General features: G+C 41.2%; 3 protein-coding genes across 5 annotated transcripts in view; 1 reads left to right on the forward strand and 2 right to left on the reverse strand.

Annotated features, from left to right (window-relative positions):
• The window catches only part of LOC110059710 (uncharacterized), a 29,539-nt gene that overhangs the window by 4,836 nt on the left and 9,703 nt on the right, over positions 1 to 15,000 (reverse strand). For 2 of the 3 annotated variants that reach the window (XM_020766435.2, XM_020766437.2), the window contains 5 exons: positions 8,574 to 8,671; positions 3,768 to 3,832; positions 3,215 to 3,332; positions 2,150 to 2,211; positions 433 to 560 (listed from right to left, as the gene is read on the reverse strand). In XM_020766435.2, coding sequence (XP_020622094.1) covers positions 433 to 560; positions 2,150 to 2,211; positions 3,215 to 3,332; positions 3,768 to 3,832; positions 8,574 to 8,671 — 471 coding nt within the window. The remainder of the gene's footprint in view (positions 1 to 432; positions 561 to 2,149; positions 2,212 to 3,214; positions 3,333 to 3,767; positions 3,833 to 8,573; positions 8,672 to 15,000) is intronic. The other variant, XM_020766436.2, reaches the window with a different exon arrangement.
• LOC110059711 (uncharacterized) lies at positions 4,752 to 5,883 on the forward strand. Its single transcript, XM_020766438.2, has one exon. It carries the CDS (start codon positions 4,864 to 4,866, stop codon positions 5,881 to 5,883), a length of 1,020 nt encoding a protein of 339 aa, XP_020622097.1. The 5' UTR covers positions 4,752 to 4,863.
• The window catches only part of LOC149097328 (uncharacterized), a 7,374-nt gene continuing 2,563 nt past the window's right edge, over positions 10,190 to 15,000 (reverse strand). Inside the window, exons 1-2 of the mRNA XM_089280003.1 lie at positions 13,671 to 15,000; positions 10,190 to 11,273 (exon numbers count right to left, since the gene is read on the reverse strand). The exon at positions 13,671 to 15,000 is cut by the window's right edge and continues 2,563 nt beyond it. Coding sequence (XP_089136129.1) covers positions 10,297 to 11,273; positions 13,671 to 14,082 — 1,389 coding nt within the window. The 5' untranslated portion in view covers positions 14,083 to 15,000 and the 3' untranslated portion in view covers positions 10,190 to 10,296. The remainder of the gene's footprint in view (positions 11,274 to 13,670) is intronic.

The following is a 15,000-nucleotide window of genomic DNA, read 5'->3' on the forward strand; positions in this document are numbered from 1 at the left end:
AATTAGCGCGAATTCACATCAAAAGAAAAAGTGTCACAATATAAGAAGCTCGGAGGAAAAAACTGGAAAGAACCGACTTGCCAACTTTTTAAATGAGTTCGACAAGACTGTTTGTTAAAAAAGGACAACGCAGACGATATTTTCCACTTCCGAACCATTCTCTAGCTCTAACCCGTCGTTCTTGTCCTAGCTGCTGACGTTGACTCAAGCAGGCACGTTACATAATAATCGAAAGACACTGCATTTCGCTGGCCGTGTTTTCGCTGGAAATTAGTATATCAGGACTTATCTTGGCTATTTGAGAGATACAGGAGTTGAGTTTCAGAGAAATTTAAAATTTATTTGAAGATTAGCAGAATTGGAAAACAGAAGTAAGTTATTGTCACTGGGGCGGTCACACAGACAGGAAACATCGTAAACAACTCTACCTACCTCGCGTGAGTATAACATTTGCGTTAAAAACACAAATCCAACAACACTTGCAACCCTCACTGACGTAAACAGAAGACATGTAGGCGACACAAAGATAGAAATAATTCTCTGGACACGGGACAGGTGCTCTGCGACAGAAATTAAAGCACTACTTTATCAGGTTCAGAGGGTAACAAGGCTAGTTACCTTGGGTTTAAGGTGGCTCAAAACAGTTTCCAGCACTTAAATCTGGATGGGTCGTTATAACCACTCTTTATCACTTGATGCTACAATCATGGTATCAAAAAACTGCCCAAGCATTGGTGAACACGTTGTCATCATTTTCATGACACAACAAATTACCATAGCAACAGTATGACCTCCTAAAATCACCCTTAAATACAGCTTTACGGGTTCATAATTCAAAAATGGCACAGTGAAATTTTTTATATTATCAACTTTTCATAAGCATGAAAAGACGCAACTTTTGACAAAGTTAAAAAAAAATTCTGTACATGGGGTTCAGAGCCACCTTAAATTTTCGAAAATTTGAGGTGGCTCTGAACCCCATGTACAGAATTTTTTTTAACTTTGCCAAAAGTTGTGTCTTATCATACCTATCAAAAGATGATAATATAAAAAAATTTCACCGTGCTGTTTTCGAATTATAAGCCCCTAAAGCTGTAATTAAGGGTGTTTTTAGGTCATACTGTTGCTATGGTAACCTATTGTGTCACGAAAATGATAACAACATGTTCACCAATGATTGGGCAGTTTTTTGATACCATGATCGTAGCATTAAGTGATAAAGAGTGGTTATAACGACCCATCCAAATCGAAGTGTTGGAAACTGTTTTGAGCCACCTTAAAGTCTTCTATTAGCTAAATTGAGCTGCAATCCAGAACTCAATTAGGTGCGAAACCTCCACAGTTCACTCCTTCGATGATCAGGTAAAGCATGAAAAGGGTTAAGGCTGAAAGTTTTATTTGGGGGCTAACCGGCTAGGGGCTAATCAACATGGGGACTAAACAACTTACATTCTTTTGTGTGCACAGCAAAGTAAAACGTATTTATCATTCCCCAATATTGGTTGCTATTTCTTTTAGATGGTCGGTACTTTCAGGAAGTTGCTAATTCTGATCATCTTTAAAAGAGGGTTAAATTTTGATCAATTTTATCTCTACCAGCTCCCAGGGACATGTTGCTTTAGTTAAACACAAGCTGTTTCGAACGTCTACGGTTTCTGTAATCGTTTTCATTTTAGAGGTTCACGTGATTAGCCTGATGCATGTTCAGTCCTTAGATACCCCTACCCCACAGAGCCCCCTCAGCCAAACCAGGCGAGCTTAGACCTGCCAACAAGGAAACCGTGTACAAAAGCAAAATAGAACTTACATAGGACTACCATCAAAATCATAATTCTTAGATTTAAATTCATCAAGAGAAGGTGACTGACGAATATCCAAGGGTAAACTATTCCAGAGTACAGCTCCGCTGTAGGACAGACTTCTTTTACAATAATTAGTGTGGGGCTGTGGAATGGCAAGTGAACAGTCACTATCTGTTAAGTTATAGGTTAAGGTATGGGAACGGAAGACAAAGTGCGAACTAAGATTGTCCGGAACCATATTATTTACAATCTTATATACATCATTATTGATTTATCAACAAGGCGTTGACGGTCCAGTTTAACCCAGTTTACCATTCGCAACAATGCATCAGTTACAGCATACATACCCATGCTCACGGTTGCCATTGACAAGAACACATTGAGGAATGAACGGTTGTCATTGAACGATCTGTTATAGAGAAATTATGCAAAATAATTAATTCCGGGAACTTGTTTAACAGGGTGCTGTGTTAACTTGCCATTTCTTCATTACGGCTCTTAAAAGAGAAGACAGCAGGAAAGGTGAGGGAAGAAACAATGAGACTGTTTGAAGCTTCATGTTTAGTCTATCACTCTCCAGGGTTTATATTCTTATCTTGAGTTTCTACAGCTCTTCTTTTCTCTTAAATGACAATTACTTGATATCAGCTAACGTGGCTAATTAAATGCCTTATGAAATAAAATTGATACTGGAAATAGACCAAATCGTAGTTGGAAGCAGATTCTAAAGTTTGGGGGCTGCACAGCTAAACAATCTATCCCCAAGGATCTTCTTGGTTCTAATGCTTTTGGAGATAACTACCACCTCTATAGATTATAATCAATCAAGTATTTTCCCTTGCGTCCGATTGGTTTAAATGCCTCACATGACTAAAAATGCCCCCGCTAAAACTGGGGAATGTCCAAGTGATATTCCCCAATTTTCAAAACTGTGCGTATTGTGAAAAATATTTGAGGGACAATAAATGCAATTTAGCCTCTATTTGCTACAAAAATATGCTCGCATATTTTTCGTTGGACATTGTATTTCTGGTCCTCAAAGCTCACAATTTTCCTTGAGCTGCACTACATTTCTCTCCTCCACAGAGGCCTCTTTCATGCTGCTTTGACCACAGGCTGGTGGTCCCAATATTCAATTTTCCATAGGGAGCCTCTGCAGGAGAAATTAAGGCACTACACCTCTAGCAGCACATGATTTACTTTACAGCAAATTGAGCCTTAACTCTGGCTGTTCTCCAGAAACAAACCTTTCAAGGTTTACTTATCATTCAATGTACACATGCATGGCTTTTTTATGCTTTCTTACATTTTGACATGAAGTGGAGCAAAGAGAGTATCATTGCACTTGCAGATCACTAATGAAGAGTATCAGGGTTTTTGAATAAACCAAGTGCCAGAAATCAGAAGCTTACTGTAGCCATTGTGATGGAGCATCGAGGGAGTTTTCTTCCATTAGTCGTTCTTGTTTCATGGCCCAGACAATAAACATCATCACAAAGCTAACAACAGCTGCATCAGATATGATTCCTGCTGAGAACAAGAAGTGGTGTGAATTAAAGAATTAATTCAATTAAGGCTCAATTGACATCGGTGCTGTAAAAATATGTCGTAACTTTTGCAAGGCTGACTTGATTCGCATCAGGTAAGCCTCTTCATTCATAAACTTCTAGATTGATTGCAGGGTGAAATGAAATTTCTCTTTTTAGCAAGCAGCAGTGAAATACTGCGTGTTAGAGATTCCCCCTTCCTTGGCCATGACTGCTTCTTGACAAGGTTTTCTTTACACATGTTGGGATGTTATGCTGGCAAAAATGGCTTGACAACAGGTTTTGACATGATAGTGGTATATGCAAGTCAAAAGAATTTAATGAGTCCTACTTATCAAACCAGTACGATCTGTAATGCCTAAGACAGATCCAGTAATAAAGGAATCGCTTATAATTGAACACAACTGTTTATGGTTACCTTCTTCCTTATAAATGCAAACAAAGAACACCAAAACAGAAAGCGTAACAGCAAATCCTGTAACCCTGTAATTAAGTGTTATAAATTACTTATTAATAACCATGATGTGTTCATAGCATGGCCACTTTGACAACTATGGAGGGGGACATGGGGATTTGCAGTGTCGTGGTGTTGATGTTTTTTTGATGCGGTGAATAAAATCACAACTTGCGGTGTTGCGGTGATCTCAAACCTTACGCTGTGCGATGTTTGTGTTTTTCACGCTGCGGTGTTCGGTGAAATGAAATTGTTTGCGGTGCTGGGTTTTTTGATTTACCTTTCTCGAACCCAAATTTTACCTAAATTTAGCTCCAATATGCTTCAGCTGCCAATCCGAAGCTGTTTTCACTTATACGCAACTTGACAAGTAACTCGACCTCTGCCACCCGGAGCTCAGTGTTCAGTAGACACGTGGAGGAGCGAGGACAGAAACAATCTGTTTATTTTGTGGAAAAATGTCGAGGTATAAAAAGTATTATTTTAAGTGTAGATGAACGAATCGTGGTGCTAAAAATACATGTTGCGGTGACCGTGTTTCGTTGACTTTTCTTGCGGTGATGCGGTGTTCGTTAATTTTTTTTGTGGTGTTGCGGTGTTTAGAACCCCCCGATGTTCCCCTCACTAAGTAACTGATATCTCTTGACAATTTTCTGGTTGTTTCCATTTAATTAGACCAATCTACATGTAAAATCTAAAAAATTCACAAGAAGTAAAACTTAATCAGCAATTACGAGGCTAAATAGGCTACACTCATGAGATAGTCACCAATTCAAACAAGCCTCATTAAGAAGTTGTCTAAGCTGCAATGCATGCAGATAGTGACCAACCAGTCAGTGAGTCAGTCAGTTAATTTGACAGTCACACTGTCTGTCTGTCAGTCAATCAATTATTCATGAGCCACTCAATCAATCAGCCAGTCTGTCTGTCTGTCTGTCTGTCTATCAGTCAGTCAGTCCGTCAGTAAGTCAGTCAGTAAGTCTCTCTAAAACCCAGATGCGAACATTATGTACAGTGACAGTTAGATTATATTGCTACTGTCAGTTGTAATGGTATTAATATGCCTCATACCCTTGTTCTCTACCCAATCTTTCATTGTCAACGAGCTTCAACAAATAAATTATTTCACCCAAAGCTGGTTCGTGAGGTTAGGTCAGCGGTCGTAATGGCGGCTGGACGCGTATTTTTCTTCTCCGTACTTTTGCTGAATTTGCTAAGCTTTTCGCCACCTTATGGACAACAATCTGATTGGAACAGCTTTTCCGGCGACCCAGCTTGCCAGTTCACACATTCTGTCTCTCCAAGAGTGAATCTCGCACTGAAACATCCACTTCTCTCCACGTCGAAACATAGCCGCCATCTTGTTTGTGCTCCACGTGGTAGAAGTTATCATAGCTTGACGACGTGCTACTACGCCAATTCCAACAGCAATTTCCAACAAAGTCGTCTCCTCACAAGCGGTGACGTTTCCATCAATCCTGGTCCGAGCTCTAATCCTCCAAAGTGCTCTGTCTGCTCGAAATCCACCGCTCGTAACCACCGAGCCTTGAGTTGCGACCGATGCGAAAAGTGGTGCCATATTAAATGCGGCAACGTCAAGCCAAGTGACTATAAAAACCTACAACGTCTGACGACCTTCGATTGGACTTTTCCTCACTGCCTCCAGGCCACGGAGGCTAGTTTCCTCCGAAACAAGTCGGAGACAACAAACATTTTTGTTGACAACCCCAATCCAAACGTAAATTGTCCAATTGATGAATTTACCGTCATCAACAACAATCTCTTTGAATATCCAGGTCTAAAATTTGGACACATCAACATGAATGGTCCGAAGGGAAAACTATCGGAGATACACATGTTACTGATTGAAACTAGCCTTGACATTCTCGCCATAACGGAGACCAAGCTGGCAAATGACACCTCCGACGAGGAAATTGGCATCGAGGGATATTTCACAATTCGCAACGATTGCAACAGGAATGGCGGCGGTGTGCTATTGTACTACAAGGACTCCTTAGCGGCATATGAGGAGCATAAGATGCAAGTCCCAACCACTATCGAAGGTGTATGGGTAAAATAATTTAAAAAGCCAATCTCAAACATGGCTTTTTGCTTGTGTGTACAGACCGCCAACCGATCTTTCCTTCTATGACGGATTTAATGTTATGCTTGAGAAGGTCTGGTCCACACGAAAAAATGTTGTAATTATGGGTGACTTAAACTCCGACTTGTCCCTTAAAAGTTGCGAAGACGCAGAATCCCATCTTGGAAGACGCCTACTGCGTATATTAAGATCATATGGAATGAAATGTGTCATAAAAGAACCGACCAGAATTTCTGATGTAGCACAAACACTAATCGATTTGATAATTGTCAGCCATCCAGAGAAAATCACTACGGCTGGTCTGTCCCACTTGGGAATATCTGATCACAGTTTTGTGTATGCAAATTTGCGAATGAGAAAGGAAAAGAGCTCCCTGATGATTAAGCCCATAAATAATTACAGAACTTTCAACCAGCAGAAATTAAGAAACAACATCGAAAGCACCCCTTGGAGTGTATGTGAGATTTTTGACGATATTGATGACCAGGTCTGGGCATGGCAACACCTTTATCAGGAAATAGTATCTGACCATATCCCAACCAGGCAAGTGAGGACGAGGAAAAACAAACTCCCATGGATAACCAACGAAATAAAGAAAGAACAAAACAAACACTATCGTCTCCTAAAGCTCTACAAGGCTAACAAAGATACACACACTTGGAGCCTGTACAAAGCCACTTGGAATCGTGTCAAAAAATTAACATGTGACGCGGAACTCACTTATTGGAGAGAGCAATTTGCAAAATCTGAGAACAGCAAAAACTTTTGGCGAGTTGTAAGGAAGGCTCAAGGCAAAATCGCGAGAAAACCAATACCTCCTGTGCAAGATAGCGATGGTACTATCTTGACGAACGACTCCGACAAGGCTGAGCTAATGAATGATTACTTTGCAAATATTGGAATTAAGCTTGCTGAAAAGTTTCATCACCACTCTGGTTCCTCAATTAATCAGCCACCAGCAACTATTAACCCTGTGTCCCATTTTCTGGATCAGGTATCCCTTTTGGAAGAACAAATAAAGCTGAAATTAACTCACATCATGCAAAAAATAGGTGGTCCTGATAAAATAATGTCGCGTGAATTGGCCAAGGCTGTGGAGTCACTCTTTGAAGGTCTTTTTAGTATTTTTAAAAATAGTATACAACGTGGCATTTTCCCCAGTAATTGGAAGACTGGAGAGGTAGTTCCGGTATTTAAGAAGGGGATCAAATCAGACTGCGCCAATTACAGACCACTTACAATGCTCAATCTGAACAGCAAAATATTGGAGAGCGTTGTCTGTGATTCCTTAGATCATCATCTTGGAACAAATGAACTTATACATCCAAATCAATGGGGTTTCAAGAAAGGTGTCTCCACCGAATCACTACTTATGTACTTAACTGAAACATGGAAAAAGGCAATCGACGATGGCTACAAAGTTGGAGTTCTATTTATCGACTTTAAGAAGGCATTCGACACGGTTGGCCATGCCATCCTAAAAACTAAATTGTCAGATGTAGGTGTGTCCGGTATATTCCATGAGTGGATTGCACACTACCTTCATGAAAGATCACAATATGTCACGGTAAACAGCGCAAGATCAATGCTACGGCAAATTGACATCGGTGTTCCCCAAGGTTCCTTAATGGGACCCAGACTGTTTGCAATATATGTCAATGACTTACCAACTTCTTCCGAAACTGGATGTATTCATATGTTCGCAGATGACACTACTATCTATTATATTGGGGAAGAAGTCGAAGAAACTGTTGATGCGTTAAACCTAATCTTAAACGACTTCAAAGTGTGGTGCTGTAAGAATCATCTCACTGTTCACACTGGCAAGACCGTGGCAATGTTGATCTCCAGCCATGCTTTTGTTGGTCCAATGAGACCTCTAATGTTGGGAGATTCTTACATTTATTTCAACACTAAATCCACTTGCTTGCGTGTTGAAATTGACTATAAACTGAACTGGAAACCACAAGTAAAAGCACTGCACATAAAGTTTGGAGGAAAGCTAAAATTCCTGAAAAAGTTTAAAGGCCTACCCTCAAGTGTACTAGAAGAAATATATTTCAAAGGGATTGTCCCAAGCATCATTTATTGCATCGCTATTTGGGGATCAGCGAAACTCCTGACTCTGACGTACTTGACCTTGTTAAATGGAAACCTTTAGGCTATATTTCCAAGTGTCGGCTCGCTTCTATAATGTATCAGGTTTTCCACAATAGTTTACCTGATCAACTCACAGCCCTATTCGAAATACGCAACACCGACAATAATTATAACTTAAGGCGTATTAATGACTTCTCGAATGTACGGTACAATAGTAACCTTGGCAGAAATAGTGTAAGGTACAGAGGACCCATAGTTTGGAATTTAATACCTAAAGCCATCAAGGATGCTTCCTCCCTACAGCTTTTTAAACAAAAACTTAGACAGGCCTCAAGAATACTAGAACAAATTCAATTTGAAAAAGAAACCTGTCAGATAACATCAAAACAAACGGACGTTCTGTATTTTTAAATTTTTGTTAATTTTTGTAAATTAAGTACTAAGCTTTTGTTATAAATAGTTTTTTAATTAAGTTTCTGGCAGGTCCCCACCAGCCTTTACGTTGCCTCAAACCAACCTGCCTCAACAAAAAGTATATGTATGTGTGTATGTATGTATGTACTCACCAAGTTTCCATATGTGATGTATGAATATCCCTAAACAAATGGTAACTGAGGAATAATGACAAAAGGAATGAAGCTCCGGAGATTGCCAAAATGCAAGACTGGAAGAAAAAAAAAATTGAAAGAAAAAAAATAACGATTCTATGAAGTGTGGAAAAATAGTTTGCAATAAAGCACATTTCCACTTTCTCGCAGAGGTCATAGATTTTAACCCCATTAATTTATTCTGGCATCTACTTTGAATGAAAATAGAAATAATTAAATATTTAGTAAAAATTGGTAACTTAGAACACGTACATGTATCATTAACTACTTCAAACGTCAGTACTCTTTTCTTCTTCAGATGGTTTTCAAGGATAGTTTTCCAGGTGTTATGGCGAATTTTACATACCCTACATCATCATAATAGGCTATCAGAATAGGGTTTGTTGGATACAGATGGACTACATGCATATTGGATACAAACATCCTCACATCTTTGTTGACACAATAAGAACTAACTATAGAGTGGGGGGGGGGGGGGGGGACAGGGGGTCAGAACCTCTCGCCTCCCGTACCCTGCTCTCCCGCTTCCCGTACCCTCATCTCCCGCTTCCCGCCCTTTTCCGTGCTGCTCCCGTCCCCTGTAAATTGGCAGAGTCAAAACACATTCTAGTCATTTAGCTTCGCAATTTTTAAGCATTTCCTTTGTTTTTAAATAATTTAACAAGATTACCACTGCCATATGTTTCAATTCAATGAAGTTTTGACTTCCTTGTTTATCTTCTTTGAGTTTCACCATTTCAGTCCATTTTCATCGGCTCTTCAGATTTGTTTCTGAAATCCGTTTTCAGTGACGACGGTCTCAAAAGTTAATTGTAAATTGTATCTTGTTCTGATAAAGTATATGGATTTCCAGTAACCAGTCCGGCGTTTACTGGGATCAGACAATTTCAGCATGCTTTATAGGACCTTTAATCTTAGTAAAAACACATCGATGGTACCTTTCGTTTACTATTTATGGTATATTTTAGAATTAATATTTTACTCCACTTTTAAAATATTACGGAATTTTTTGAATAATGACAACAATGGTTTACGTTTTCGTTGTCGATCCTGATACAAGCCAGAAAAAACAATACAAACGTTGAATTTACGCCACGTTTGCACTACATTTCACATGACTTGCCCAATGTTAATTATTGACTGGACTATCTGGACTCACTGGCAATTTCCTCTAGCCAATGTACACATGCAAAATCTTTAAGAATTTAGAATTTGGTGCTGTTGTGTTTTTTAACTCTGTAAACGAAAGGCGAAGAAACAAAATAACAACAATAAAGTCTGGGGTAAACGGGAAAGGGCTCGGAAGTGATCCCTTCCATTTAATAGCAATTTTCCAAACTGGAAAAGGTAAATGTACAAGGAATATAACAACAAATAATAAGGGAGGGGAAGGGGGGGTGCGAAGCTACGTTGTGCACAAGCACATGGCGAATGAAATACGTAGAGCGCATGTCAGAGAAAACTAGTACCAGTCCTCTCCCCCTTCCTCCAGAGTTAAATACAAATAAATGTTATTATTTTAGACTTAACTCTCTAAACGAAAGGCGAAGAAACAAAATAACAAGAATAAAGTCTGGGGTAAACGGGAAAGGGCTCGGAAGTGATCCCTTCCATTTAATAGAAATTTTCCCAAGGGAGGAACGACCTAACCCCAGACGAAAAACAGAGCAAGGAAGAAAATCTAAACAAACGAAGCCAGCCGACTAACTGCTTGCATTCTGTCTTTAACTGGGATGTGAATATAAGATCTATAAGCATCTGACTGCCAGTCTCCTAAGCGTTTGATAAGTTCTGCTGGGATTTGAGCTTGAAAGGCCAGAGTGGCCCCGCCTGATTGAAAACTATGTCCGCTAAATTTAGATGGATCCAAGTTCATCGTGGTTGCCAATAATTTAAGTAGGGAGTTAAACTTTCCATACGTCAGAGGGACCAGACCTCCCTTGGTTGAAGCTGGGATGTCAAAGGCTGGGCCTGATAAGGAGGCTGGTACTAAGCTGAAAGCATGCTTGAGAGCTGTATAAGGGCAGAGTGGGTGCTGGGCAATGTGTGGTAAAGGTATAGTCGGTATGCGCTGGCTAAATTGGATTGTTTTTGACCATCTGTTGATAATGATGGCCCAGTCTGTAAAGAAGAAGATGTCCCCTCGACGCAGATGCTTTGATGGGTTGAAATGTGTTAATCCTCTGCATAGCAAGTTAGCTTTACGTAGGAGGCCGAAGAAAGCTACCAGACAGACTGCCCAAAATGTTGCATGCAAAGGATCATCTAAGTTTAAGTGATTCTTGAAGACTAACAGGATCTGAGGCGTAATTGGTTTCTTTTGGGATACTAATAAACCTTTTATACGTTTAATTCCCCGAAGTATAGTTGCCAGCTGAAAATTGTTTTTGGTTGGGTCTGCAAGTCCATGTTCAAGATGAAGGATGCTAACTGCATTCAAATAGGCTGGGATGGAGGATGCTGAAAGTGATCTTGCTAGGAAGGCTGTGTAGCAGTTAAGGGTTGATACTGATGCTGGGATAGGCTGGTAACCGTAGTATACACAAAAGGAGAGGTGTGAACGCATTTGACTCATATAGGTGGACTTGGTAGTAGGGGCATATGCTTGACGCCGGAAATTGATGACTTCGCGGTCAAGTTGCTGCTGATCCTTTGTATCTAAGGAGTGTAAGAGACAATGAAGACATGTGAGATTCTAAATCATATGATACAGGGGATTCGGAGAGCCATGCCTGGAATATTGGCCAGTAGTGTACATTGTCAAGGCGTGAAACACTATCTGCTTGGGTATTGGTTGTTCCTGGAATGTGTTTGACTAACAGGCTGAAATTGTAATACTCCTTAAGCCAAAACAGCGAACGAATCCAGTCCATTAGTACTGGGCAACAGGTTGAACCTTTGTTTAAGATAGCTGCAGCCACCTGGCTGTCCGACTTGACGACCACTTGATAACCTGACCAAAAGGGTGCCCAACGATGGGCTGCCAAAATGATTGTGAATGTCTCCTTGTAATTGATGTGCAGAGAGCAGAGAGCTGGGTAGTCTAAGGCCCAGTTAACATACAGCCAGTCAGTTTCCCATACGCACCCCCCACCAGACAGGGAAGCATCCGTAAGCACTGCTGTAGGGAGTTCTGGGGTTGCTGAGGGGAACAATGTTTTACAGTTGTGTGCAGGTAAGAGGGAGGTCCACCACAGGAGGTCAGCTTTGGTGCATAGGTTTAAATAAACACGGTGGTGCGGGCGTTTAACAGCATTTGCCAAGGTGATAAGACGCCTGAGAAACGTGCGGCCCCCTCGAACAACACGTGCTGCCCAGTTGAGCTTGCCAATGAGTCGTTGGAGGTGAAGCTTGGAGCATTTACGTTTTGAACTGGTTTCCTTGAGAACGAATAACAACTCAGATACACGATCCTCTGGGAGGCGGAGTTCACACTTAACAGTGTCAATTTCAACTCCCAGAAAAACCAGACATTGGGCTGGGAAGACAACTTTTGTCCAGTTGACAGTGAAGCCAAGAGACTCTAGTAAGTTTAGTAGAATGTCAAAAGCTGCTTTGCACTGAAGCTGAGTTGGTTCAATGATGAGGAAGTCGTCCAGGTACGCCAACACAGTATACCCTCTTCGGGCCATCATTCGACAGACTTATTGTGTAAAGCGATGAAAAATCATTGGAGAGGCCCTGGCTCCAAACGGGAGTCGCTTATCATAGAGGTAGGTAGAATGTTTAGAGTCCTTGAAACACCAAGACATCCCTGTAACTCGCCAGCTGTCGGGGTGAGTACCAACACTTCTGTAAGCGTGTTTTAAGTCAACTTTTGCCGACCAACAACCTGGTTGACAGAGGTTTGCTGCATCATCAACAGTAACATACTTGTAATGTTCTAAATCCATGTATGAGTTGGCATTTGCCATTAACGGTCGGCTGCAATCCATGATCATCCGTAATTCATTCGAGTCCTTTTTAGGTACAGCCCCAAGTGCATTAATGATTATGGGCATGTGGGACTTGTCTGCTACAGCAAAATGGTCTTCTTGAAGACCCTTAACCAGTTGCGCTTCAATTTGATCTTTAGCTCCACGTCGTAGAGCAGATTTATTGTTGTGTGTAAAGGCATGTGACACCGTTGAATCAGGAGGGAGTAGCTGAAATCCATTTTTAACACCATCGAGAATAAATTTCATGTCCGGGTCATTTGATAGTTCTGCTGTCCAGGTCCCAAAAATTAAGTCTGTGGAGACCTTGGCTGCTTGGGGTTGCTGCATAGATTCCAAAAAGGCCCCTGCTTTAATAGGTAAACTTTCCCCACACTCTGCGGGACAGCATGTCATTAAGGCGGGATCGGTCCCTGCATGTAACAATGTGGTCGAGATATCTCCTGCCAGTTCTGCCGTTAAAGTACAATTTGGAGAGATCTCTGCAGTTGAGTGTGGGTTCAGTATTGGGGGTCTTGAGCAGTAGCAGACTGGTGTTGCCATTGTGGGTGGGTTCCCATACATTGTGGTTTGATGCAAACATGATCATATCTACAGGAGGAGCCAAAGCGACAACCTTCACGCCGTTGGAATTCAAAGCAAACCTGCTTCCTTGTTGCTTGGTTTATGACTGGGCGGGACGCTTTGCGAAGAGGTGGGCGTGTGGATGTGGGAGTCGATGGATCTGGTCTGTGAAGCGTTTGATGGGATATGAATTGGCTGTCAGATCCCCATTTACAGCTTGTGGCAAATTGCATTTTGGGGTACAAATCATCATACTGCATCACTTTTGGCAAAGGGTAACACTCCGCTAGTTCAGAAATTTTTGAACTGTACACAATATAATCGAGAATTTTCTGGGTGGACGAAAGAAGCCCATCTTTCATGAGAGTATGCATAATGCGAAAGTTAGCCGTTGACCACTGTGGGAATGAAATTTTGTCAAGGGATAGCTTCTTTTCGTGAGAGGATTTTAACACAATTCTAGCATCACCAGAGGTTCCAAGCACGGTCTCCTTATCCTCCTGCAGAACGATCGGGAGGGGACTAATGAAATCAGGTATAACTAAAGGACGTTTACCTCTTGAAATAGTGGGCTCTAACAGCTGTTGAGCTGGATCCTGCTCCTCTTCAGTTAAACCCAGTAAAACTGGATCTCCCAAAGAGTCCATGAGAGATTTAAGCTCCGATTGAACGGTAGGATCTTGCTGAAGGCTTTTTAAGGTTGGTTCTGCGATAGGATTATCATTAGGCGTTGTTGTGATCGTCGTCGCCATCTTGGGGGCACTGGGCTGCGCTGAATCTTGCTGCAGCTTCAACAGCTCGAGTTTGGTACGAGTGAGGTCCAATTCTAGCTTCAAGTTCTGGTTTCGAAGATCTTCTACCGCTCTCTCTTGCTCTACAGTGGACTGCTCTACTTTAAATTTTGTCGGAGAGAGGTCTTTGATCATGGACTCGACCTGACTCAGTTCACGTTCAACTGCTTCGCTCATCTGTTGCGGTGTTGATTCTGCTATGAAGCCGTCGATGTCGAAATCTTTCAGTTTAAAGTGCACCTAACCCCCAAAATTTTTTTTCGCTAGAACGAATCTACTTATTATTTAAAATAGTTCTGCGAAAAAATTTTTGGATTCCGTTAAATCCTCGATTTTCTGTGCCACGACGAAATCTCGAAAATAGCTCCAAAACACCGCCATTTTGTTTCACGACCGAGTTTGAGGAGAATGGGTCCAGCGGCTCTTGTGACGTCTACCCAGGAAGGTTGGATATCTCATTTCCTCTCATTTCCTTCAGGATGGTGCAATACACATTCGAAAAGTGCGCAGAAACGCCTTCCAGAGGCGCTATCGGCTGTTGCAGCAATATTCCAGATTTAAAGAAAGATATACTGTACAATTTACTGACGATGATCGGCTAATGGTGCAATAAAGACGTAAACGATGGTTGATTTTGTCGAACCGAAACAAGCGAACTGAATCTGTGAGAACCATTGAAGAACTCTCACTGGAATTTGTTCCGCAGACTTTCGAACGCTATTTTCATACATTTTCTGCTTAAAGCTAACCAGCAATTTGTAGAAATACCACCGACAACCTATATCTTCCAATCCCGCAGTATTTATAACATAACCGGCAACGTTGTGTGATCCGGTCATGATCAAGAAGCGTTATACTGATATGTAAATAGATCGCAACTGTACGCCGCTAACCAACACTTATTTCTCTTTCGATTTAGATGAAAGTCGAAGATTAATCCTCTAGAATTACATGATAACAAAATTGTTAGACTCACAGAGTTTTTCGAAGGTTTGGAAATCAGCAGTGTGACAAAGATTCTGTGCAATAGCGTCGAAAATATGACCGCGTAACATTATCTGCGGACCGCTTAGGGAACACACCCTTTTCGCTTAT

Source organism: Orbicella faveolata, unplaced genomic scaffold (assembly GCF_042242905.1).
Source record: "Orbicella faveolata isolate gen_17 unplaced genomic scaffold, um_ofav_v1 contig_47, whole genome shotgun sequence".
Lineage (NCBI taxonomy): Eukaryota > Metazoa > Cnidaria > Anthozoa > Scleractinia > Merulinidae > Orbicella > Orbicella faveolata.